Source organism: Myxine glutinosa, chromosome 5 (genome assembly GCF_964187855.1).
Source record: "Myxine glutinosa chromosome 5, kmMyxGlut1.1, whole genome shotgun sequence".
Lineage (NCBI taxonomy): Eukaryota > Metazoa > Chordata > Myxini > Myxiniformes > Myxinidae > Myxine > Myxine glutinosa.
The window spans coordinates 135,517,698-135,541,835 of record NC_136265.1 but is presented as its reverse complement, the minus strand read 5'-3'; the positions used below and the strand labels follow the sequence as shown (position 1 = coordinate 135,541,835).

The following is a 24,138-nucleotide window of genomic DNA, read 5'->3' as shown; positions in this document are numbered from 1 at the left end:
AAGGTCAAACTTCTAAAATCATCAATTTTCAGCTGAAAAATCATCACTTTTCATCCTATTAACTTGGGAATTAAACAGCAATTACATAACACATCACTGAATTGGGAAATGAACTATTTTGAGGTCGAAGGTCAACTAAAGGTCAAACTTCTAAAATCATCAATTTTGAGCTGAAAAATCATCACTTTTCGTCCTATTAACTTGAGAATTAAACAGCAATTACATAGTAAGTACATCACTGATTTGGGAAAGCAACTATTTTTGAGGTCAAAGGTCAACTAAAGGTCAAACATCTGCAATCATCAATTTTTGGCTGAAAAATCATCACTTTTCGTCCTATTAACTTGAGAATTAAACAGCAATTACATAGCACATCACTGAATTGGGAAAGCAACTATTTTGAGGTCAAAGGTCAAACTTCTAAAATCAATTTTCAGCTGAAAAATCATCACTTTTCGTCCTATTAACTTGAGAATTAAACAGCAATTACATAACGCATCACTGAATTGGGAAAGCAACTATTTTGAGGTCAAAGGTCAACTAAAGGTCAAACTTCTAAAATCATCAATTTTCGGCTGAAAAATCATCACTTGTCATCCTATTAACTTGAAACAGCAGTTGCATAGCGCATCACTGATTTGGGAAAGCCACTTTTTTTGAGGTCAAAGGTCAACTAAAGGTTAAACATCTGCAATCATCAATTTTCGGCTGAAAAATCATCACTTTTCGTCCTATTAACTTGGGAATTAAACAGCAATTACATAGTACATCACTGATTTGGGAAAGCAACTATTTTGAGGTCAAACGTCAACTAAAGGTCAAACTTCTAAAATCATCAATTTTCAGCTGAAAAATCATCACTTTTCATCCTATTAACTTGGGAATTAAACAGCAATTACATAATACATCACTGAATTGGGAAATGAACTATTTTGAGGTCGAAGGTCAACTAAAGGTCAAACTTCTAAAATCATCAATTTTGAGCTGAAAAATCATCACTTTTCATCCTATTAACTTGAGAATTAAACAGCAATTACATAGTAAGTACATCACTGATTTGGGAAAGCAACTATTTTTGAGGTCAAAGGTCAACTAAAGGTTAAACATCTGCAATCATCAATTTTCGGCTGAAAAATCATCACTTTTCGTCCTATTAACTTGGGAATTAAACAGCAATTACATAGTACATCACTGATTTGGGAAAGCAACTATTTTGAGGTCAAAGGTCAACTAAAGGTCAAACTTCTAAAATCATCAATTTTCAGCTGAAAAATCATCACTTTTCATCCTATTAACTTGGGAATTAAACAGCAATTACATAACACATCACTGAATTGGGAAATGAACTATTTTGAGGTCGAAGGTCAACTAAAGGTCAAACTTCTAAAATCATCAATTTTGAGCTGAAAAATCATCACTTTTCATCCTATTAACTTGAGAATTAAACAGCAATTACATAGTAAGTACATCACTGATTTGGGAAAGCAACTATTTTTGAGGTCAAAGGTCAACTAAAGGTTAAACATCTGCAATCATCAATTTTCGGCTGAAAAATCATCACTTTTCGTCCTATTAACTTGGGAATTAAACAGCAATTACATAGTACATCACTGATTTGGGAAAGCAACTATTTTGAGGTCAAAGGTCAACTAAAGGTCAAACTTCTAAAATCATCAATTTTCAGCTGAAAAATCATCACTTTTCATCCTATTAACTTGGGAATTAAACAGCAATTACATAACACATCACTGAATTGGGAAAGCAACTATTTTGAGGTCAAAGGTCAAACTTCTAAAATCAATTTTCAGCTGAAAAATCATCACTTTTCGTCCTATTAACTTGAGAATTAAACAGCAATTACATAACGCATCACTGAATTGGGAAAGCAACTATTTTGAGGTCAAAGGTCAACTAAAGGTCAAACTTCTAAAATCATCAATTTTCGGCTGAAAAATCATCACTTTTCATCCTATTAACTTGAAACAGCAGTTGCATAGCGCATCACTGATTTGGGAAAGCCACTTTTTTTAGGTCAAAGGTCAACTAAGGTTCAAACATCTGCAATCATCAATTTTCGGCTGAAAAATCATCACTTTTCGTCCTATTAACTTGAGAATTAAACAGCAATTACAGAGTACATCACTGATTTGGGAAAGCAACTATTTTTGAGGTCAAAGGTCAACTAAAGGTTAAACATCTGCAATCATCAATTTTCGGCTGAAAAATCATCACTTTTCGTCCTATTAACTTCAAGAAGTTGCACAGCGCATCACTGAATTTAGTCCGTGGGCTGAGTAGGGTTTACATGCACCCCCCCCCCCCCCCCCCCCCACAACTTAACTTCCCGGGTATGTCCATGTACCCCCCACCTTAGGGGTTAGGAAAAACCATGTTAACAGAAAAAAACTCATTCCCAAGGTACCTCCCACGCATATTTTGATGTTACCCCCCCTGTGTCAGTGATTTCCGAAAATTAGGGGTAGGCGAAATTCAAATGGCCATAACTTTTTACCTAGTCATCCTATGGTTACATATGACCCCTCAAAATGTTTGTCCTGGGACACTCTTTGCAATGATATGTGTTATATGCAAATGAGGTCACTAATGAGGTCACCAGAGGTCAAACTATGAGGGAATGTTTTTTTTCTGTTAACATGGTTTTTCCTAACCCCTAAGGTGGGGGGTACATGGACATACCCGGGAAGTTAAGTTGTGGGGGGGGGGGGTGCATGTAAACCCTACTCAGCCCACGGACTAATTGGGAAAGCAACTATTTTTGAGGTCAAAAGGTCAACTCAACGGTCAAATCGGATGAAATCAAAAGGTCGACTCAAAATCAAAAGGGATCAAATCAATCAAAGATCAAATCAAAAGGTCAACTAAAAATCAAAATGGATCAAATCAATCGAGGGTCAAATCAAAAGGTCAACTCAAGGTCAAGCTTCTAAAATCATCAATTTTAATCTCAAAAATAATTTTCATCCGATTGACTCGAGCTTTGATTAAGATCGTCAATTTTAAACTTAATGAGATGGACAATTTGATGTATCCATGGCAATAACTTTGGGGGGGGGGGGCGGCGGTGGGGACTTTGCAAGTGTCATGCTCCGCATGACGTCTTTCTTGTTTTTATCATTGATTTGTAATAACTTTCCTTTCTGTAATTAATATAGGCCGATTGCACTTCAGATTTTTGTTAATGATGGGGGATTCACCACAAAAGGTATTTACCGTTTCTCGAGGTCTCTGTCCAAATAAACAGAGAACACAAAATGGACAAATGCACAAAAGTGTGAATGTTGGGATTTCCTTCAAATAGTAATTCTTACCCTGATTGGATAACGACAATCTCCTCTGAGCTGTCTCACCTGGTTTCGAATACTGACCTGGCTATAAACTGCCATCCTGGTGTTCCGCAGGCAGAAGAACGATTCATCAATGTGTGTGACGTCCCTCGGATGGACGTTACACTGGGTGTCCCGTCATGAGTTAGTGGACGATAAAGTTCCCACGGTGTCCTTTGCGAAGAGTAGGCGTGTTATCGCCGGCATCCTGAAACAAATTCTAACTCTAACTACTTAGTCGAACGTCAGGCCTGGCCATCGATTCGTGAAAGACTTGGGCCAAAATTTTTCCCTGGCCAACCTCACCAGAAAATGGGAATAATTGTGGACATGAAATAAGGAAGATGAATCATTCTGGCTGCATTACGCAGGGAGGCACTGATTAGCCCGTGTAGTCTAGTCCGGGTCTTACCCGGGTACAGTTCGATCGACCATCTCCACCCAACCTTGCTGACCCACCATGTTGCTCCTTGCTGCAACTTCTCCTGGCTCTCTCGAAGTTTCTGGACCCCCAGGTGATTCCTGTAGGAGGATTCTCTTTTTTGGGTGGAAATCAGGCAACCAGAAATGTGGCTTGAACCTTCCTGATCAGAACCACAGAATCTCCGCCAAACCCAGGTATGGGGGGCTCCACATCAGAACCACATATGGGGGGCATCCCCCTCGTCTGTACTACCATCTTAGAAACGTTCGATTGAGGGTGCGAAGCCTCCATACAATTGGGGAAAGCAATATTGATCCAGATGGACGCTCCCTTTATTGTATGTTTTGTGTGTCGGTTTTTTTTTGTGTGTGTGTGTTTAATGTGCTAGCTCTGATACGAGCCTCGATCTTGCATACAAAAAAAAAACAATAAAAAGGTCTCAAAATGATCATTGCTGTCTCCGACATCATTGGACGTGTTTGGGGGCAGAGTGGGGTCACGACCTTCCTCCAAATTAATCTCTCTTTTAAAATTCCCATCCGAGGGAGGACACACATAGATGAATCACTCTGTGAAACACAAGGATCAAAGTTTATAGCTGCGTCGGGATTCGAACCCAGGTTAGACAGGTTAAAAGCTCGGTCGGGATTCGAACCCAGGCTAGACAGGTTAAAAGCCGGGTCGGGATTCGAACCCAGGTTAGACAGGTTAAAAGCTCGGTCGGGATTCAAACCCAGGTTAGACAGGTTAAAAGCTCGGTCGTGATTCGAACCCAGGTTAGACAGGTTAAAAGCTCGGTTGGGATTCAAACCCAGGTTAGACAGGTTAAAAGCTCGGTCGGGATTCGAACCCAGGTTAGACAGGTTAAAAGCTCGGTCGGGATTCAAACCCAGGTTAGACAGGTTAAAAGCTCGGTCGGGATTCAAACCCAGGTTAGACAGGTTAAAAGCTCGGTCAGGATTCGAACCCAGGTTAGACAGGTTAAAAGCTCGGTCGTGATTCGAACCCAGGTTAGACAGGTTAAAAGCTCGGTCGTGATTCGAACCCAGGTTAGACAGGTTAAAAGCTCGGTTGGGATTCAAACCCAGGTTAGACAGGTTAAAAGCTCGGTCGGGATTCGAACCCAGGTTAGACAGGTTAAAGGCTCGGTCGGGATTCAAACCCAGGTTAGACAGGTTAAAAGCTCGGTCGGGATTCGAACCCAGGCTAGACAGGTTAAAAGCTCGGTTGGGATTCAAACCCAGGTTAGACAGGTTAAAAGCTCGGTCGGGATTCGAACCCAGGTTAGGCAGGTTAAAAGCTCGGTTGGGATTCAAACCCAGGTTAGACAGGTTAAAAGCTCGGTCGGGATTCAAACCCAGGCTAGACAGGTTAAAAGCTGGGTCGGGATTCGAACCCAGGTTAGACAGGTTAAAAGCTCGGTCGGGATTCAAACCCAGGCTAGACAGGTTAAAAGCTGGGTCGGGATTCGAACCCAGGTTAGACAGGTTAAAAGCTCGGTCGGGATTCAAACCCAGGTTAGACAGGTTAAAAGCTCGGTCGGGATTCGAACCCAGGTTAGACAGGTTAAAAGCTCGGTCGGGATTCAAACCCAGGTTAGACAGGTTAAAAGCTCGGTCGGGATTCGAACCCAGGCTAGACAGGTTAAAAGCTCGGTTGGGATTCAAACCCAGGTTAGACAGGTTAAAAGCTCGGTCGGGATTCGAACCCAGGTTAGACAGGTTAAAAGCTCGGTCGGGATTCGAACCCAGGTTAGACAGGTTAAAAGCTCGGTCGGGATTCGAACCCAGGCTAGACAGGTTAAAAGCTCGGTCGGGATTCAAACCCAGGTTAGACAGGTTAAAAGCTCGGTCGTGATTCGAACCCAGGTTAGACAGGTTAAAAGCTCGGTTGGGATTCAAACCCAGGTTAGACAGGTTAAAAGCTCGGTCGGGATTCGAACCCAGGTTAGACAGGTTAAAAGCTGGGTCGGGATTCGAACCCAGGTTAGACAGGTTAAAAACTGGGTCAACAAAATCTTGCTGATGAGACATAAACATTAAACCAGGGGCATGTCCCCCTGACCCCCTCTAACCCTGATACCTGAACTAATCACAGAGCTGGGAAACCCCAGTGATGACGCACGGTTACCAGGGCTTGAGGGACTCGATGAGGACGGACCTGCCCAGTAACGGGCAAAATTATCCCAAATTAGCCAAACCTGCACAACTTTAGCTCGTGCCTCCTCGGGATGTTTGCCCAGGTGTTTCGTTCCAATCTCCAGCTGATTGAAGGAAATGAAAGGAAACCTCCCGGAGGAGGCTGTCACCACGGGGCAAGAAGGGGTGGGGGATCGTTCTCTGAGAGTAAACACCAGGTAATGTGGGAATCGAACGAGGCCGACGATGTTAAACTTAAACTGACGTTGCGGATCACATACCTCTCCTTAACCGCTGAGATATTATCTATTTATTACGTACGCAACTGTGGTGAAGTCTTGGACTCTCACTCATTAACCACCCATGCTCATACAATGTGTCTTCGTTAATTCCTCTTTATACTCCACTCCTCTTTCTCCTATTATCCTCCCTTCTTTTCTCTTTTAAATCCCAATTTTATTCCCTCCTGCGTACGTGATAGATGGACGGCTCATAATATCGACAAATATATTTCAAATGTTTCATTCAAATGCCGTTATCCTGATCATCACAGCAGCCCAAGCTGTGTTCGATTTCATCGGAAAAGAATCGTCACGTGACTGCGTGTTGACTTGAGCTTCATAGTTCATCCTGTCCTTGTGAAACCCGCGTTTATTTCCAGCAGACACTCGATCCCTTCCATCACGAGCGCTTTTATTTCTGGAACGACTTTGCGAAAAGGATTCTTGGCTCATCCAAACCGTCGTTTTACTAACGATAGTACATTTCAGTGTTTAAAAGTAGCGGATTCGAGATCTGAAAACTTTCTACCAATCACAAGCCACGCATTCGAGATCCGAAAACTTTCTACCAATCACAATTAGTCACGGATTCGAGATCCGAAAAAACTTTCTACCACTCAGGAACCACGCATTCGAGATCCGAAAACTTTCTACCACTCACGAACCACGCATTCGAGATCCGAAAACTTTCTACCACTCACGAACCACGCATTCGAGATCCGAAAACTTTATACCAATCACAATTAGTCACGGATTCGAGATCTGAAAAAACTTTCTACCACTCAGGAACCACGCATTCGAGATCCGAAAACTTTATACCAATCACAAGCCACGCATTCGAGATCTGAAAACTTTCTACCACTCACGAACCACGCATTCGAGATCCGAAAACTTTCTACCAATCACAATTAGTCAGGGATTCGAGATCCGAAAAAACTTTCTACCACTCAGGAACCATGCATTCGAGATCCGAAAACTTTATACCAATCACAAGCCAAGAAGCATTCGAGATCTGATAACTTTCAACCACTCACGAACCACGCATTCGAGATCCGAAAACTTTCTACCAATCCCAATTAGTCAAGGATTCGAGATCCGAAAACTTTCTACCACTCACGAACCACGCATTCGAGATCCGAAAACTTTCTACCAATCCCAATTAGTCGCGGATTCGAGATCTGAAAACTTTCTACCACTCACGAACCACGCATTCGAGATCCGAAAACTTTCTACCAATCCCAATTAGTCGCGGATTCAAGATCCGAAAACTTTCTATCACTCAAGAACCACGCATTTGAGATCCGAAAAAACTTTTTACCATTCACGAACCACGCATTCGAGATCCGAAAACTTTCTACCAATCACAATTAGTCGTGGATTCGAGATCCGAAAACTTTCTACCAATCACAAGCCACGCATTTGAGATCTGAAAACTTTATATCACTCAAGAACCACGCATTCGAGATCCGAAAACTTTCTACCAATCACAATTAGTCACGGATTCGAGATCTGAAAAAACTTTCTACCACTCAGGAACCATGCATTCGAGATCCGAAAACTTTCTACCACTCACGAACCACGCATTCGAGATCCGAAAACTTTATACCAATCACAATTAGTCACGGATTCGAGATCTGAAAAAACTTTCTACCACTCAGGAACCACGCATTCGAGATCCGAAAACTTTATACCAATCACAAGCCACGCATTCGAGATCTGAAAACTTTCTACCACTCACGAACCACGCATTCGAGATCCGAAAACTTTCTACCAATCACAATTAGTCAGGGATTCGAGATCCGAAAAAACTTTCTACCACTCAGGAACCATGCATTCGAGATCCGAAAACTTTATACCAATCACAAGCCAAGAAGCATTCGAGATCTGAAAACTTTCAACCACTCACGAACCACGCATTCGAGATCCGAAAACTTTCTACCAATCCCAATTAGTCAAGGATTCGAGATCCGAAAACTTTCTACCACTCACGAACCACGCATTCGAGATCCGAAAACTTTCTACCAATCCCAATTAGTCGCGGATTCGAGATCTGAAAACTTTCTACCACTCACGAACCACGCATTCGAGATCCGAAAACTTTCTACCAATCCCAATTAGTCGCGGATTCAAGATCCGAAAACTTTCTATCACTCAAGAACCACGCATTTGAGATCCGAAAAAACTTTTTACCATTCACGAACCACGCATTCGAGATCCGAAAACTTTCTACCAATCACAATTAGTCGTGGATTCGAGATCCGAAAACTTTCTACCAATCACAAGCCACGCATTCGAGATCCGAAAACTTTATATCACTCAAGAACCACGCATTCGAGATCCGAAAACTTTCTACCAATCACAATTAGTCAGGGATTCGAGATCCGAAAAAACTTTCTACCACTCAGGAACCATGCATTCGAGATCCGAAAACTTTATACCAATCACAAGCCAAGCATTCGAGATCTGAAAACTTTCTACCATTCACAAACCACGCATTCGAGATCCGAAAACTTTCTACCAATCCCAATTAGTCGCGGATTCTAGATCCGAAAACTTTCTATCACGCACGAACCACGCATTCGAGATCCGAAAACTTTCTACCAATCACAATTAGTCATGGATTCGAGATCCGAAAACTTTCTACCAATCACAAGCCATGCATTCGAGATCCGAAAACTTTCTATCACTCAAGAACCACGCATTCGAGATCCGAAAACTTTCTACCAATCACAATTAGTCGCGGATTCGAGATCCGAAAACTTTCTACCAATCACAAGCCACGCATTTGAGATCTGAAAACTTTCTACCAATCACAATTAGTCGCAGATTTGAGATCCGAAAACTTTCTACCAATCACAAGCCACGCATTCGAGATCCGAAAACTTTCTACCAATCACAATTAGTCACGGATTCGAGATCCGAAAACTTTCTTTCACTCACGAACCACGCATTCGAGATCCGAAAACTTTCTTTCACTCACGAACCACGCATTCGAGATCCGAAAACCTTCTACGATCACAATTAGTCGCAGATTCGAGATCCGAAAAAATTCTGCCAATCACAATTAGTCGCGGATTCGAGATCCGAAAACTTTCCGCCAATCACGAGCCACGGATTCGAGATTCGAAAACTTTCCGATAATCATAAGCCACAGGTTAGAGATCCGAAAACATTCCGCGAATCACGAGGTGCTGATTCGAGATCCGAAAACTTTCCACCAATCACGAGACGTGGATTCGAGATTCAAAAACTTTCCACTAATCACAAGACATGGGTTCGAGATCCAAAAACTTTCTACCAATCACAAGCCACGCATTCGAGATCCGAAAACTTTCTAGCAATCACAATTAGTAACGGATTCGAGATCCGAAAATTTTTCCGCCAATCACGAGCCGTGGATTCGAGATTCGAAAACTTTCCGATAATCACGAGGTGCTGATTCGAGATCCGAAAACTTTGCACCAATCACAAGACGTGGATTCGAGATTCAAAAACTTTCCACTAATCACAAGACACGGGTTCGAGATCCGAAAATTTTTCGACAATCACGAGCTAAAGTTCGACATCTGAAAACTGCCACTCATGAGGCATGGTTTGGAGATCCGAAAACTTTCCGCCAATCATGAGCCGTGGATTGGAGTTCCAAAAACTTTCCACCAATCACGAGGGGCTAATTCGAAATCCGAAAACTTTTCGCCAATCATGAGCCACAGGTTAGAAATCCGAAAACTTTCCGCCAATCACGAGCCACGGATTCGAGATTCAAAAACTTTCCGCTAATCACAAGCCATGGGTTGGAGATCCGAAAACTTTCTGCCAATCACGAGGTGCTGATTCGAGATCCGAAAACTTTCCGCCAATCACGAGCCGTGCGTTAGAGATCCGAAAACTTTCTGCCAATCATAAGGCACTGATTCGAGATCTGAAAACTTTCCGCCAATCATGAGCCGCGGGTTAGAAATCCAAAAACTTTCTGCCAATCACGAGCCGCGAGCGAGTTTGGCAACCTCAAGTGCAGCCGCGCTTACAATTATTTACAACGGACCTCGACACATGAGGAAACCATTTGGCCCATCATGCCTGTGCCATATCCCATATCAACACCACATTCATTCATCCGATCTATCAATTTATTTGCTTAATTTCTGTGAGGGAGTTGAAAAGTGAGCGTGATGAACAAACACAAACATCTACCCTTCTTTATTATAAGGCTGTGAACCTCCAGGTCAAAGTATCCCTGTCACTTCGGGCCCAGGTTGTCCATCGACGAACGGAAGCCGATGGATGATAAACTACAGAAAATAGAATCGTCTCGGAAGGGGAGATTTGCACCAGAAATGAACTTTGCTCTTTGCTGACGGTAAACAGGATATAAAACGGCGGGAACCTATTTAATCTCCCTCCCCCCCCACCTTCCGCTATCACTTGGTACGGTCCCACTGGCGCAGCAGCGGGGGCGGGCTGGTCCATCGGCTCGGGAGGGGATTAAACGCATGTTTGAACGTTCCCACTTTATGGGCGTGTCCCTAAGTGGGGCTTGGATTGGATAGCGTACGGTAGAGGGACGCAAAGGCAGCACGTATTCGGATGGGATGCCAAACGTAGTCGAGAAGGAAAGGTGACGGTCCAGTGCTCGACTTCGTGCCATCGAAAAGTTTGTTTCCAAGTTGCAAAGGTGGATATTTCATTGGCCGAGTTTATCGTTTTTCCGATATGGATTTTAAAATCCACCAATAAGTTTTGAATTTAACTTTTCGATATTTCTTTTTGTTGTTGTGGTTCTTTTCCCAAAGTTTTTACCAATCCGGTTTCATAAAGTATCGTTTTCTCGACTTAGTGCAAAGTTGGTGAAGTTTGCCTCCTGTCATTGCCGAACCTTTTGATTGGGAATTTCTCCCTTTGTTTGGTTGAGACTTTGGGAATTCGATTTTCTGGGTTATCCTGTATGGTGAGACATCCTCTCGAGTCGCCTATCCTGGAATGCGGTCTTGGTTGGGACTTGTACACTTGTACAGTCACACTGAAACAAAACTACCCCGCCCATTACGGCACACAGGTACGTTTGAGGTGCTCGCAGGTGCTCGCACTCAGACCATCGACTACCTGTTATGGAGCCTCCCCTAGCTCCCGACCCTGATCCCCCGGTCAAAAGCAATATGAGCCACCTGCGGAAGGTGATGGTCGAGTTGATGGAGACCGAGCGCTCGTACGTCCAGGTGGGTGGCTATTCCTCTATAAGGTAAAAAAAAATCACCTTTTCAAGCATCAGCTTATGTTGATGAATGCGTTATTGTGTACCATGCGCTGTACGGTGAGGGTTGCAATGCTGAATGTGCAGGAAGTTGTAACATGTTCATTGTGCCGGTGATAACTCGCCGGGTCCTTCGGGAAAGAGACCGTGGGAATATGGGATCTTTAACTTCCACCCACTAATGTTGGCAGACGGGACGCCCAGCTTAACGTCCATCTGAGTGATGCCTGTGCAGCACCAGGATGGCAGTTTATAGCTGGGTCGAGATTTGAACCCAGGCTAGACAGCTCAGACCATTCTGCATACCCCTAGCTATTTGCCAAGCGTATGACAGCACTGATTGGAATGTGGGAAAAAATCTTTATTTTAAATTGTGACTCACAGGGTAATAAGTCCACACGTTTTGGTCTCGTGTTGTAGCTCTACCTTTGCATAACGAGATAACGTTTAAATCCTCGGTTATAAAAAAACTTGAGACTGGTAGAGAGACTTTGATGCATTTGATGTTGTACACCTGAAGTCTGATCGTGTTTGGGACTGTGCAGGATCTGCTCACGCTGCGGAACTCGTACGTCGAACCCATTCGGAGGGAAGGTTGTCTCTCTCTGGATCAGGTACAGACACAACTACAATGGCGCTCGGTAGAGCGCATACCCCCGCGCCAGGTTTAAGAGTTTACGGTTTGTATACCACTGATAGGCCGGATCTGGATTCGGACCTGAACCAAAATCGAATCCGCTTGTTATTGTCATCTAACCAACGCATTCACCAAGTTTTGTCATAATCCATTGTTACAGATTTGTCACTTCCGTTGTTGTGGTTTTCATCCACTGTAAACATTTTTGATTCCATGTACTATTATTGTTGTCGTTTGAGGGAAATAGATATTGCTATTTTCAAAAGGTAAAAAAAATTAATGTTTTAAATGAAACCGGAACCGGACGACGACGAAGAGGAAGAGGAGGAAAAGAAGGCGGAGCGAGTGAGTCTGACAAGAAGGAGCCGAGCTACTTGGAGGTTTGGAGCGAACGTTGACGAACGAGTCATGAATGAACTTTTGGTTTCCCGGGAAAGGGATTCCTGCGACAGAGTTGTTATCGCTGTGACAGATCAACCTGCGTGTCAGGTTTTGCGGTCAATTCCGAAGAGAATCATCGTCGGGCCGTTACGTCTCGAGTACGGGCCGTCGGCCATTTTGACTCGCGTGCTTTGCATGTCGCGTAAGGTTTCTTTGCTTCGCTTCAGCCGTTTTCACCGCATTCAGACATTTATCTGGTGTGGGTGTGTGTAACGTGGATTTTGAAGGTTAATTTGCAGTTCGCCGACTGAGCCGTGAAACGTCCATACCTGAGGGTGTGATTTCTCAGTCGCCTGGAGGGCGCCTTTGGATTTCCCAGTCGCCTTGAGGGTGCCTTTGCGCAGCTTTGGCTGCGTGACTGTGACTGTCAACCCAACGGGATTCTGGTCTCGATACGACATCGTACGGACGATCGCTGGAGGGAATCGACTTTGGCTTGAAGCCGGGAATAGAGACATTGGGAATCTTCTTCTTTTCGCTCACTTGGAGCACAGTGAGTTATATTGTACGAACCTGATGGTACCATCATAGGAATGATATACTATTTGTTGTACAATTGATTACTATTGTTTTTGTGTTGTTATTCTTGTGTGACCTTAATACAATATTTGTTTGTTGGTAACAATTGGTGTGGTTTCACCATTCATCTTTGACACAGAATAACACATTTTTCTGCCGTGACTCCTCTCGGGGCTCAGAGGTACACCGTGACCGGGGGTTGGGGAGGAGCACGTAACATCCATCCATAACTTTTTCAGATATCGTGCTATATATCATTTTTGGCCTCATCACTCAAAGGTGAAGAATCACTTAAAAAAATTTATCTCGAATCTTTACCAAAATTGAAATGCAAATCTGAATTCATCCAACTTTTTGAGATAGCCTGCTCACAAACAGACCAGACAGACAAACACACAGGGGTGAAAACATGATCTCCATCTGCCTTCGGTGGCGTAGGTAATGATGTCCTTTAAGAGAACCTGATTTTGAATTGTATCCAATTCGCTCTTTCCCCAGGAGATTTTTTTTTTGTCTACTTGTAGGCAGACGTATCTGAGGTTTCCTATCTTGAAGTGGGCACCAGATTGTTGCAAGTATCTAGGAAGGGAGTGCTTTGCAGCATTAAGAATACCTGAATGTTATTCTAAGCTGGCAAAGTTAGTTTCCCCCCAATTTGGATGTGGCTACATGAGCAGAACCCAGAATCTCCAGGAATTGAATCTCTTGGAAGTGTCGTACAAAGCTCGTAATCTGGGAATGTTGGTGGGGAGAAGTCGAAGTGCTTGTGCTCCCCTCTTCTTTTGTGCGCACAGGTCGAGGAATTGTTCGGAAGCTTGACTCCGCTGACGGAGTTTCAGCTGGACTTTTTGAAAGCTTTGGAGCAGGGTTTGAAGGTGCTACCCGATATTGAGAAACTCAAAGACAAGACTCAGGTCAAGGTGAGTCGACTGTTGAAATTGAACCTTTAAAGGTAAGACTAGAAAAGGTCTCATTGGTGGAAGTTATTCTTCTTCTTCTTATAAACCTCCAACATGAAGTTCTCTTGCACCCTTTTCGCAATAAAGTGAACCAACCATGCCAAATTCTGCACGGTTCATGTCAAGGTGCAGAAAGGCCTCCATTTATGAACTAGTCCTTGAACTATTGTGCAAAGAGTCCAAGTATCTTTGTCTCTTGGCCTACAGAGGATGCTGTTTTCACTTGGCGGTGCCTTTCTGTACTACTCGGAACATTTCAAGCTATACGGTGCTTACTGTGCAAACTACCACAAGGCACAGAGGGTTCTGGAGAAAGGTATGACTCTTTAAGACACATTTTACCGTCTCCTTTTAAAACCTTTTACTGAAAAAACCCCCAAAAAACAGTCGTTTTGTGGAAGTTTACCTCGGTTGATGCGGAGTCTTTTACACACCTTATTTAACGTTGCATTCGATATTTGTCCCTGTTGTTTTTGTCCTTTTATGATATCCATAAAATGAGTAAGTTTCCTGTTTTAAATGATTTTCAGACTGCCAGACAGGTAGACAGACTAAAACAATTACCTTGCTCTTCTGTACCCTTGTGCACTCGGGACAATATTCCGGAAATCTGCCAAATTCAGAGTCCAAGTACTGCTAAACTGCAGGTTCGTGTTCTGATTTGTGGCCTAGTATTCAACATTCAATTCAAACTAAGTTGTTCGTCTATCATACGCTGACGTCTGCAGATGAAGGTACAGACGGAAAAGGTGAACCCATTGTTTCACCCCGCTCTTCGCTTCCTGTACGTGAGGTAATTAAAGGTGCCACAGGTAACTAGCTAAGGATTTTTTTCTTTTGTTTCTCAGCCAAGAAAGATGGACACTTCCAAAAGTTCATAAACTCACTCAACCCCAGCGGTCAGCACTCGAGCACACTGGAGTCTTTCCTCATCAAGCCGATCCAGCGGATCTTGAAGTACCCGTTGCTCCTGAGAGAGCTGTGTTCAGTTGTGGACATGGACAGTGAAGAAGGTTACCATCTTTCTGGTGCGTCCTTTGTTTGGGGAAGGCAGAGGGATCGCACCAGGATTGAGTTGGTGGTGTTGATTTTTTAATGGATTTATTTATACATTTTCGCAAATGGAAGGTTTATCGTGCTGCTTGTAGGTGCACAGAGTTTCCTTGAGTGGCTTGCTCGGCCATTTTGGAGGTGTTTGGACTGGTGACCCCCCCTCCCCCACTCTCCCACTCCCTACCTTTGCAACTAACTTCCACTTTCTCTTCAATCTCATTCTACCCTCCAGGTTTTCAAAACAGCTGTTCACCACCATCTCTGGTCATCCTCCATCCACAACCATGATCTTCTCGACCCCCGATAACCTAGCCTAAGCCCTCTTCCTTCCAACTTTCCTGGTTTCCTTCCTGAGAGTTTGCTTCTGTATCCATCTTCTACACCCCCTGTGTCTTCCCTAGTCCTAATTCTTCCTCACATCCCTTATTTTTGAAGTCTCTCTCTTTTTCGTCCCTCAACTTTGTGTTTTTCCCCTCTTGTTCGTTTTGTTCTGTTACTAGTTTCTCTGCCATCCTCGATGTTGTATAAAAATAAAAGTTTCTGTTTTTCCTTTTAACATCGGTCAAGAATGTTTGATCTGATTTTGTGAAAACATTTTTTTTTAGTCATTTTGCTGGTGCTTCTTCTACTCAGAGGCCTTGAAAGCGATGAACGAAACTGCAAGCCATATCAACGAGATGCAGAAACTGTACGAGATCTATGGCAAACACTTTGATGAGCTCATGCTGGAACATAAGATGGACACTGACGAGGTAGCTTGGTTTCTCCACGTCGTCAAAGTCTTGCTTTCGCATTGCCGATTCCTCCACAAATCGGGAGAGAATGTTTTGTGAGCTGTTCGTTACTAACGCTCCATCACCGACCCCTTACCTCCATGCTCCTGAATCCCTCTAGCAGCCTACCGACCTGTCCATGGGGGATCTTCTAGCACATGGCAATGTGTGTTGGCTGAACTCTGCACGTGGGCCCACAGACACGCACATTTTTGGTGAGTGTGTGGGTACACTGTTTGTAAGGCTTGTGTAGTTCCCCTTAAAATATCAATCGGTTTCCAGCTGGCTTAGGTCCTACAGCTGCACAGCTGTGACCCTTTGTCCTCTTCCCCCCCCCCCCCCTCCCATATCACCAAATTATTTGGCCAGCTTGCCGAATTTGTGAAATGTTTTCTCCATTATGTGGTTTATATACAGTGCCTTCAGAAAGTATTCACACCCCATGACTTTTTTCATATTTTGTTGTGTTACAGCTTGAATTTAAAATGGATTAAATTGAGTTGTTTTTTTTGTCACTGATCTACACATAATATACCCCATAATGTCAGTAGAATTTTTATTTTTATTTTTAGAAATTTTTACAAAACAATTTTAAGTGAAAAACTGAAGTTGTTTTGAGTGAATAAGTATTCAACACCTTTGCTTTACACTCTAAATTGAGCTCATGTGCATCCAATTTCCTTTGATCATCATTGAGATGTGATCAAGCTGACTACATTGATTGATTTTTTTTATTTGACTTTGATTTTTTTGAATTGATTGATTGATTGAGATGTGACTACAACTTCATTGGAGGCCACCTGTAGACAATTAAATTGATTGTACATGATTTAAAAAGAAATACACCTTTCTATAGAATGCCCCACAGTTGACAGTGCAGGTCTGAGCAGAAACTCTAACCAAGGAACTGTCCGTAGAACTCGGATAGAATTGTGAGGACATATAGATCTGGGGAAGAGTATAAAACAATTTCTCGATTGTTGAGAGTTTCCAAGAGCACAGTGAGCTCCATCTTTAAGAAATGGAAAGAATATGGGGCTATCCAGACTCTTCCTGGAGCTGGCCATCCAACCAAGCTGAGCAACTGGACAAGAAGGACCTTGGTCAGGGAGGTGACCAAGAACCCAATGACCATTATGACAGAACTACAGAGTTCCTTGGCTGAGATAGGAGAACCTGCCGGAATGACAACAGTCTCTGCAGCGCTTCACAAATCCAGGCTTTATGGGAGAGTGGCCAGACGGAAGCCACTCCTGAAAAAAGGCACATGACCGCACACCTGGAGTTTACAAAAAGGCACGTGAAAGACTCGGAGCATGGGGCAAAAGATTCTGTGGTCTGATGAGCTGAAAATTGAACTCTTTGGCCTGAATGCGAAGCGTGATGTCTGGCGGAAACCGAGCACAGATCACCCATCTAATGTCATCCCTACCGTGAAGCATGGTGGTGGCAGCATCATGCTATGGGGATGCTTTTCAGCAGCAGGGCCTGGGAGACTTTTAAGGACAGAGGGAACAACGAATTGAGCCAAATACAGGCCAATCCTTGAGAAGAACCTGCGCTTCAGAATGCAGAATACCTTCGACTGTGGTCATTCACAGGACGATGATTTACATTCCAACAGGACAATGACCCTGAGCATACAGCCAAAGCAACACTGGAATGACTTCAGAACAAGAACGTGAAAGTCCTTGAGTGACCCAGCCAAAGCCCAGATTTCAATCCCATTGAGAATCTGTGGATAGACTTGAAGATTGCTCTTCATCGACTTGAAGATTGCTCTTCATCGACTTGAAGATTGCTCTTCATCGAACTTAACAGAGCTTGAGCAAATCTGCAAGGAAGAATGAAAGAAACTCCCCAAATACAGATGTGGAAAGCTAATACAGACATACCCAAAAAGACTAGAAACTGTAATCATTGCCAAAGGCGCTTCTACAAAGTAATGACTCGGGGTTGAATACTTGATTTTTAATATCTTAATTTCATTTTTTATTTAATTTTTAATACTTTTTTCTGAAAGCAAAATTGCATCTTGACATTATGGGGTACTAGCAGGAGTACCTGGCGTTGCCAGGTGATGTTATAATCCTGTTGACAAGTTGAGAAATCAAATTTAATTTTTTTTTTCGATTCCCCCACTTACACCCAATAAGGAAAATTTATATTTAATACGATATTAAACCTCCCCCCCACCCCTCTACACACACACACACACACACACACACACACACACACACACACACACACACACACACACACACACACACACACACACACACACTAATCAGGGATAATTTAATGCTACCTTTCATATAGCTACAAAGGCTCTATAAAGCTCTCTATAACAAAGGTACTATAAAAGCGATTTTATTACAAAATCTCAAAAAAACGAACTTTTTTTTTTTTCTGTTTTTTATCTCTCTATATTATAAAAGAAAGTTTTTGTTTGTTTGTCTGCACAAGCTAATTTCCTAACCGATGAAAGATAGGAGGAAACCTCCAATACAAAAAATGTCGGGACGGGCCCCGGGAAGGTTTTAGGCGAGGTGGCGAGGCCGGTCGAGGCCCATTTCACAATTAAAAGCTAAGCTGAATTATAGTAGTCAATCTTCTACGGCCACGAGTAAAAGCTGAATTGTAGTAGTAAATTCATTAAAAAAGAACCAAAAATGTTGGGACGGGCCCCGGGAAGGTTATAGGCTAGGTGGTGAGGCCGTTCGAGGCCGCTTCGGCTGGGCTGGGCCCATTTCACAATTAAAAGCTGAGCTGAATTGTTGTACTCGATTTTCTACGGCCGCGAGTAAAAGCTGAATTGTAGTAGTAAATTCATTCAAAAAGAACCTGGGCAACGCCGGGTGCTTTCGGCTAGAATATATATAAAACACCGAAAATTGATTTTGTAAATCAATACATTGTTTTATATAAATAAGATTTTGTAATTGCTTCAAGGACGACTGATTTGAAAAACGTTTGGTCCACGAATATTTTTTGCTTATTGACAATTCTCGAGAACATTCTTTTGAGGAAGTTGCTATTTGACATATTTGTTCAAATTAAAAATCCACCAGAAATGCTACGAGGGGAAAGTTGGCAGGATAACTTGGAGGTGTGTGCACTCACCGACATAGTTCGAATTCCGTTTAAAAAGTTGACTAATGTTAAAAGTTCGACCCAGCTATAAGCTGCCAATCCTGGTGCTCCATAGGAAGGGCGAGGCATCAATGTGTGTGGCATTCCTCAGATTGATGTTAAGCCGGGTGTCCCATCTGCCTGCATTAGTTGGTGGTTGTAAGATACCCCAGTGTTCTTCGGAAAGAATGGGTAAGTTATCGCCAGCAGCCTGAACAAATTACAAATTCCTACCCAAATCGCATGAACTTGAATTGAACATCAGGCCTGACCAGATGTCAAAAGACTTGGTCCATCAGTACCATTGAGGAGGAAGAAGAAGAAGAAAACGCTACTAAAGGAGCAGCCCAGCCAGATAAAGCATTGCACAGCCTCGTATTCCAGCTGCCAGTCTTCATCCCTATCCTGGTGAGATAGACAGAAATAGAGGTACAACATCATTAACCCTATATTGTCATGTTTGAGAGGACGCAGTCATTAACTCTAATGAATCCGTCCATTATTGTTGCTTTGTGAACCCCCTCGCTGTGTCCTTTAATGTCTTCTCCCTTCGTGCTATCTGCAGTTTTCAAGAAGGCCGTTGTGCTCATCTGCAAAGATTTTCTCAAGAACAGAAGGCGATCGGTAAGTTTTCCTAACCCTAACGATACCTGTGTTTGCCCTATTGTTGCCATCCCCACAACTCCACAACCCTTCTCCCACTGAATTTAAATTAACTGATACGTTGAATTTATTAGATACGTTGTAGATGCAGCACAGGCTGGATGGGCTAAATGACCTCCTCTTACATCTGAATTCCTCGGGTAAAACCGCTTTGCTCGAGGAATCTTGAAATCATTTCGAATTTGACGTCAAATGAGCCGATGTCAAAACAACCCCAGTTTTTTTTTTTTTTGTCATTGGCATCAGCAGAAAATAAAAAAGGATAAATCTCTTCATTATTAATCTTACATAAAAAACGATGAATCCCAAATTTAAGGGGAAAAGCAGGAACCCACCAAATCTCACGTGTCTTTTTACATGTTAACTGGGTGACGTGCCCTGCACCTGTCGTGATGTCATAGGAATAACTATCGCAAAGTGCACTCCCGCTTGAATCTGCACCCCTCGTTCTGCGTTCTCTTTGCACCGGATAGTCGGCCCATGTGTGGCACACCTGAGCAGGTGTCACAAGATTGTAACATTGGCATGGGGTGGCACCCGCTGCGTTATCCTAATGGCCCATTTGGTCTCGATAACTACTTTATATTTATTTCTGTCTCCTTTGCCACCTTACAGGCCTGTGTTTTCTAATGATGTCTTTGTGGGTTGCTGGGTCGTCTGCTACTGTATTACTATATTACTACTACTATTCCTACTACTATTCCTACTATTACTGCTAGTATTACTACTACTATTCCTACTACTATTCCTACTATTACTACTACTATTCCTACTATTACTGCTAGTATTACTACTACTATTCCTATTACAACTACTATTCCTACTATTACTGCTAGTATTACTACTACTATTCCTACTATTACTACTACTATTCCTACTATTACTATGACTATTCCTACTATTACTGCTAGTATTACTACTACTATTCCTACTATTACAACTACTATTCCTACTACTACTATTACTGCTAGTATTACTACTACTATTCCTACTATTACAACTACTATTCCTACTACTACTATTACTGCTAGTATTACTACTACTATTCCTACTATTCCTACTACTACTATTCCTACTAGTATTACTACTACTATTCCTACTATTACTGCTAGTATTACTACTACTATTCCAAATATTACTACTACTATTCCTACTATTACTGCTAGTATTACTACTACTATTCCTATTACTACTACTATTCCTACTATTACTGCTAGTATTACTTCTACTATTCCTACTATTACAACTACTATTCCTAATATTACAACTATTATTCCTACTATTACAACTACTATTCCTACTATTACTGCTACTATTACTATTACTGCAACTATTACTACTACTACTACTACTACTACTACTATTGCCTCAATCAATCTGACCTTGTTACTCGGTCAGCGATATGAATGTTTCTCTCCACACCCCTCTATCTCTCGTATCCTCTCTCGTGTCCACCACCAGCACCACCGCATTTTTGTTATTCCCCTTCTCTTCCTGCCAACTGCATCGACACCAGACCTACTCAAACACATGCCAAACTTACACCTGAGCATATGCCCTTAACCAACACAGATGTACCTCTTGTGCCTTTTTTGCTGATGTCCTTTACTCCTGCACACCTGCCATCCTCATTCCTTTCCCTCAGAGATCCTCACAAGACATCTGCACCAATCTCTTCTATTCACAAGGCTCCTCTACTCCATTCAGAACTGGTCTTGTTTCCATATTGTGGTTATTAGCTCACCTGGAACGAAGTTCAGGGAAGCTTATGCGATGGCGCGTCGTCGGTCTGTCAGTCCGTCCGTGAGTCCGTCCGTGAGTCCGTCCATAAACACTTGCAAGTTCTTCTCCAAAACCGCTGATGGGATTGCGACCAAATTTGGCACAAATTATATTTGTTATGTTGTGACTAAAGTTTGTTCACGGCATTAAAAAAATCGGCGTCTAAGGGGGTCTACCGGGGTCAAAGTGGGTCCAGATTTGACCCCCAAAAATAGGAATTTGATTTTTCCTCTGAAACTACACACAATATTTCGATGAAACTTCACCACAACCTTAATCACCCATAATGTACCAACGTTTGTTCAAAGCATTAGAAAAATTGCAGTCTGAGGAGCTATATATGGGGTTGGGGGGAGGAGGTTGCCCCCAAAATAGGTATTTGTTTGTTTAAAGTCGTATGATTATGTTAGTATGATTCTACATGCTGCCCTGTCTTCCAGCAACCATTGAAATTGGTTTAAAACAACTTTTAGTTGCTGTTTATCATTTAGTGTAGTAAACTGTTTATTCTACCAGGTGAGTGCCAGGGGTATTGCCCCTATATTTATGTCATCTCGTCTCGATTCTCAGAGATTAACTTATAAAATGGATTGTGATGTCTGGATGTCTGTTCGTCCGTCAGTCCGTTAACTTTTTGCTATTCCTCCCTTATCCCACCTGGCTGATTGTCCTGAAACACAACACGTGAATACAAGACTGTAGCCCGCACAATCACTCAGGCTTCAATCTTTCGATTTCGGATCATGGGGATCCCCAAGTGGGGAGGGGGGTTGGGGATCATGGGGATCCCCAAGTGGGGGTTGTGGATCACCCACTGAAACTTTGGATCCATACACATTACACATCCCTTATTTACCAATCGATTACCCTGAAACCCGATACAGCCCTTCTAATCGATGGTCCGCAGGATTGCTCGGTCTTAGATTTTTGGATTTCATATTTTTCAAATTTGGATCATGGGAGCTCCCAGGGGGGTACTCCCTAATCAGCAGAGGTCCCTTACATCCCTTACATGTATCCCTTACCGTTAGAATGTATCCCTTGCAAGTCATGCACCTAAATGTTGATCAATTCAGAGAAGAATTCCAAAACTACAAACATCATTTAGATTAGGACAGATGGAGCACCGGGTGATTCCGCTCATAAAAGTTTACAAACAGGTGCCTACATGTATGACTACCTACAGGGGGCGTCGTAACACCATTGGTGAGACCTCGGGGAGTAATATCTACCCAATGGCAGACAACGACTGCCTTGCTTTCTTGCAAAGCGCTTTACGTGTCTGGCTGAAAGGAATTCGTCCATGCTTCTGGAATATTGTTTCTGGTCACTATAAATCCCACAATCAGCTGCTTTGCTTCTGCTCTCCAGCAAAGACCAGAATCCTGAAGGGAAACGTTTTTATTTCCATTTCTGTTCCAGATGAATATAAATCACCTCTAACAACCCAAAGTTATTCCCCTTCCCACTTTGTAGACTATTCCAATGTTAAGTCAAACAGTTTCTCATCTCATTCACAAACTGGCAGTAGCCTTTCCATTCATAAAATCATGTCACCGCAGTGCCAGGCTCAGGCGGGCCTCAGTGCCAAGTACAGCTGTGCTGCATCCTACTACGAGACCAAAGCTTTGTCTACTTCTGTACTACATGCCAAAGCGCAGCATTATCAGGAGGGTGAGGCAGGAGGCCCGCTCACGTTTTTAGAGAAATAAGACTGTCTTCCAGGTCGAATACCTTTCACCTGATGTTGCACCCTCTACCTGATCCTGTTAAAGCTCACAATGCAGTATGCTTAAATCCAGTATCTGTGTCCATTTCCATGATTTCCCTCTTATTTACTAATTTCACCCCCTCTCCCCCACCTTACCCATCCACCCCACCCTCTGTCCTGAGGTTCATTGGATCTTCCAGGTATAGCAGTACCTTGCTCTGTGATGACATCTCTGATGTCTACCCACGATTTTTGTCTTTCCACCCACCTTGTCCATTTGTACATCCCATGGCTGTCTGTTCATCATTGCCTCATTGTCTACATTAAACTTTATCTTTGCGGTTTGGCTCTTCCATGGGTCTTGATCTCGGTATACAAAACTTTTTAAAATGTTTTCATTGTGATATAGAATGTAATTCAAATTTATGGAACTAGTGAGGTACCCGTGCTACGCATGGGTGGGAGGCCAGACGCAAACAGGCAATGCAGAAACGGCGAATGCTAAAGCATGAAACCAATAAATTCCACATTCCTGTAGCAGTGTAGCACGCTCAGTCGCACGTCAGACATGGACAGCAAGTTAGTGAATGACTTCCATGAAAAACGTACCCGTTCGCAAACAAACGGGTACGTGTGTTCCATACCCAGTAAATGGCGAATCTGCATATGGCGATCCGCGAATTTCACGTTTAAAAAGGAGAAACCGTCACGGCATTTCGTCATTCACTTGAACTCGATATCTCTTTTTTCATTCCAATCAGCATAACTCCAATCACAAATGAAATAGCATTAATATAAAAAATAAACTTTTAACAACATTCGTGACATAAACAAAATATTTAAATCCTGATGTGAAGTTCCGTACGGCTGGGTGAATACAATTACGAATTCAAAATCGTAATTGTATTCACTCAATTCCAATCATCAATTGATACTTTAACAAAACGATTAACACGATTAACGTTTAACGATTTAGCATTACGATTGAATGACGGTTGTATTGGAATATTATCAAACCCGCTCATGGCCG

At 42.7% G+C, this 24,138-nt stretch overlaps 1 protein-coding gene across 16 annotated transcripts in view; it reads left to right on the top strand.

Moving 5' to 3' along the window:
• LOC137427024 (rho guanine nucleotide exchange factor TIAM1-like) overlaps nucleotides 1-24,138 on the top strand; it is a 71,612-nt gene that overhangs the window by 12,796 nt on the left and 34,678 nt on the right. For 6 of the 16 annotated variants that reach the window (XR_013623577.1, XM_068116138.2, XM_078778764.1 and 3 more), the window contains exons 2-9: nucleotides 11,244-11,403; nucleotides 11,984-12,052; nucleotides 13,830-13,955; nucleotides 14,202-14,310; nucleotides 14,843-15,022; nucleotides 15,681-15,799; nucleotides 15,942-16,035; nucleotides 19,518-19,576. Coding sequence is in view for 13 of the 16 variants with exons in the window: in XM_068116138.2 (XP_067972239.2) it covers nucleotides 11,296-11,403; nucleotides 11,984-12,052; nucleotides 13,830-13,955; nucleotides 14,202-14,310; nucleotides 14,843-15,022; nucleotides 15,681-15,799; nucleotides 15,942-16,035; nucleotides 19,518-19,576 (864 nt within the window). In the remaining 3 variants the exon portion in view is untranslated. Of the gene's footprint in view, nucleotides 1-10,677; nucleotides 10,863-11,243; nucleotides 11,404-11,983; nucleotides 13,010-13,829; nucleotides 13,956-14,201; nucleotides 14,311-14,842; nucleotides 15,023-15,680; nucleotides 15,800-15,941; nucleotides 16,036-19,517; nucleotides 19,577-22,959; nucleotides 23,072-24,138 lie in introns of those variants that run through there. The other 10 variants (XM_078778763.1, XM_078778755.1, XR_013623579.1 and 7 more) reach the window with 9 other exon arrangements.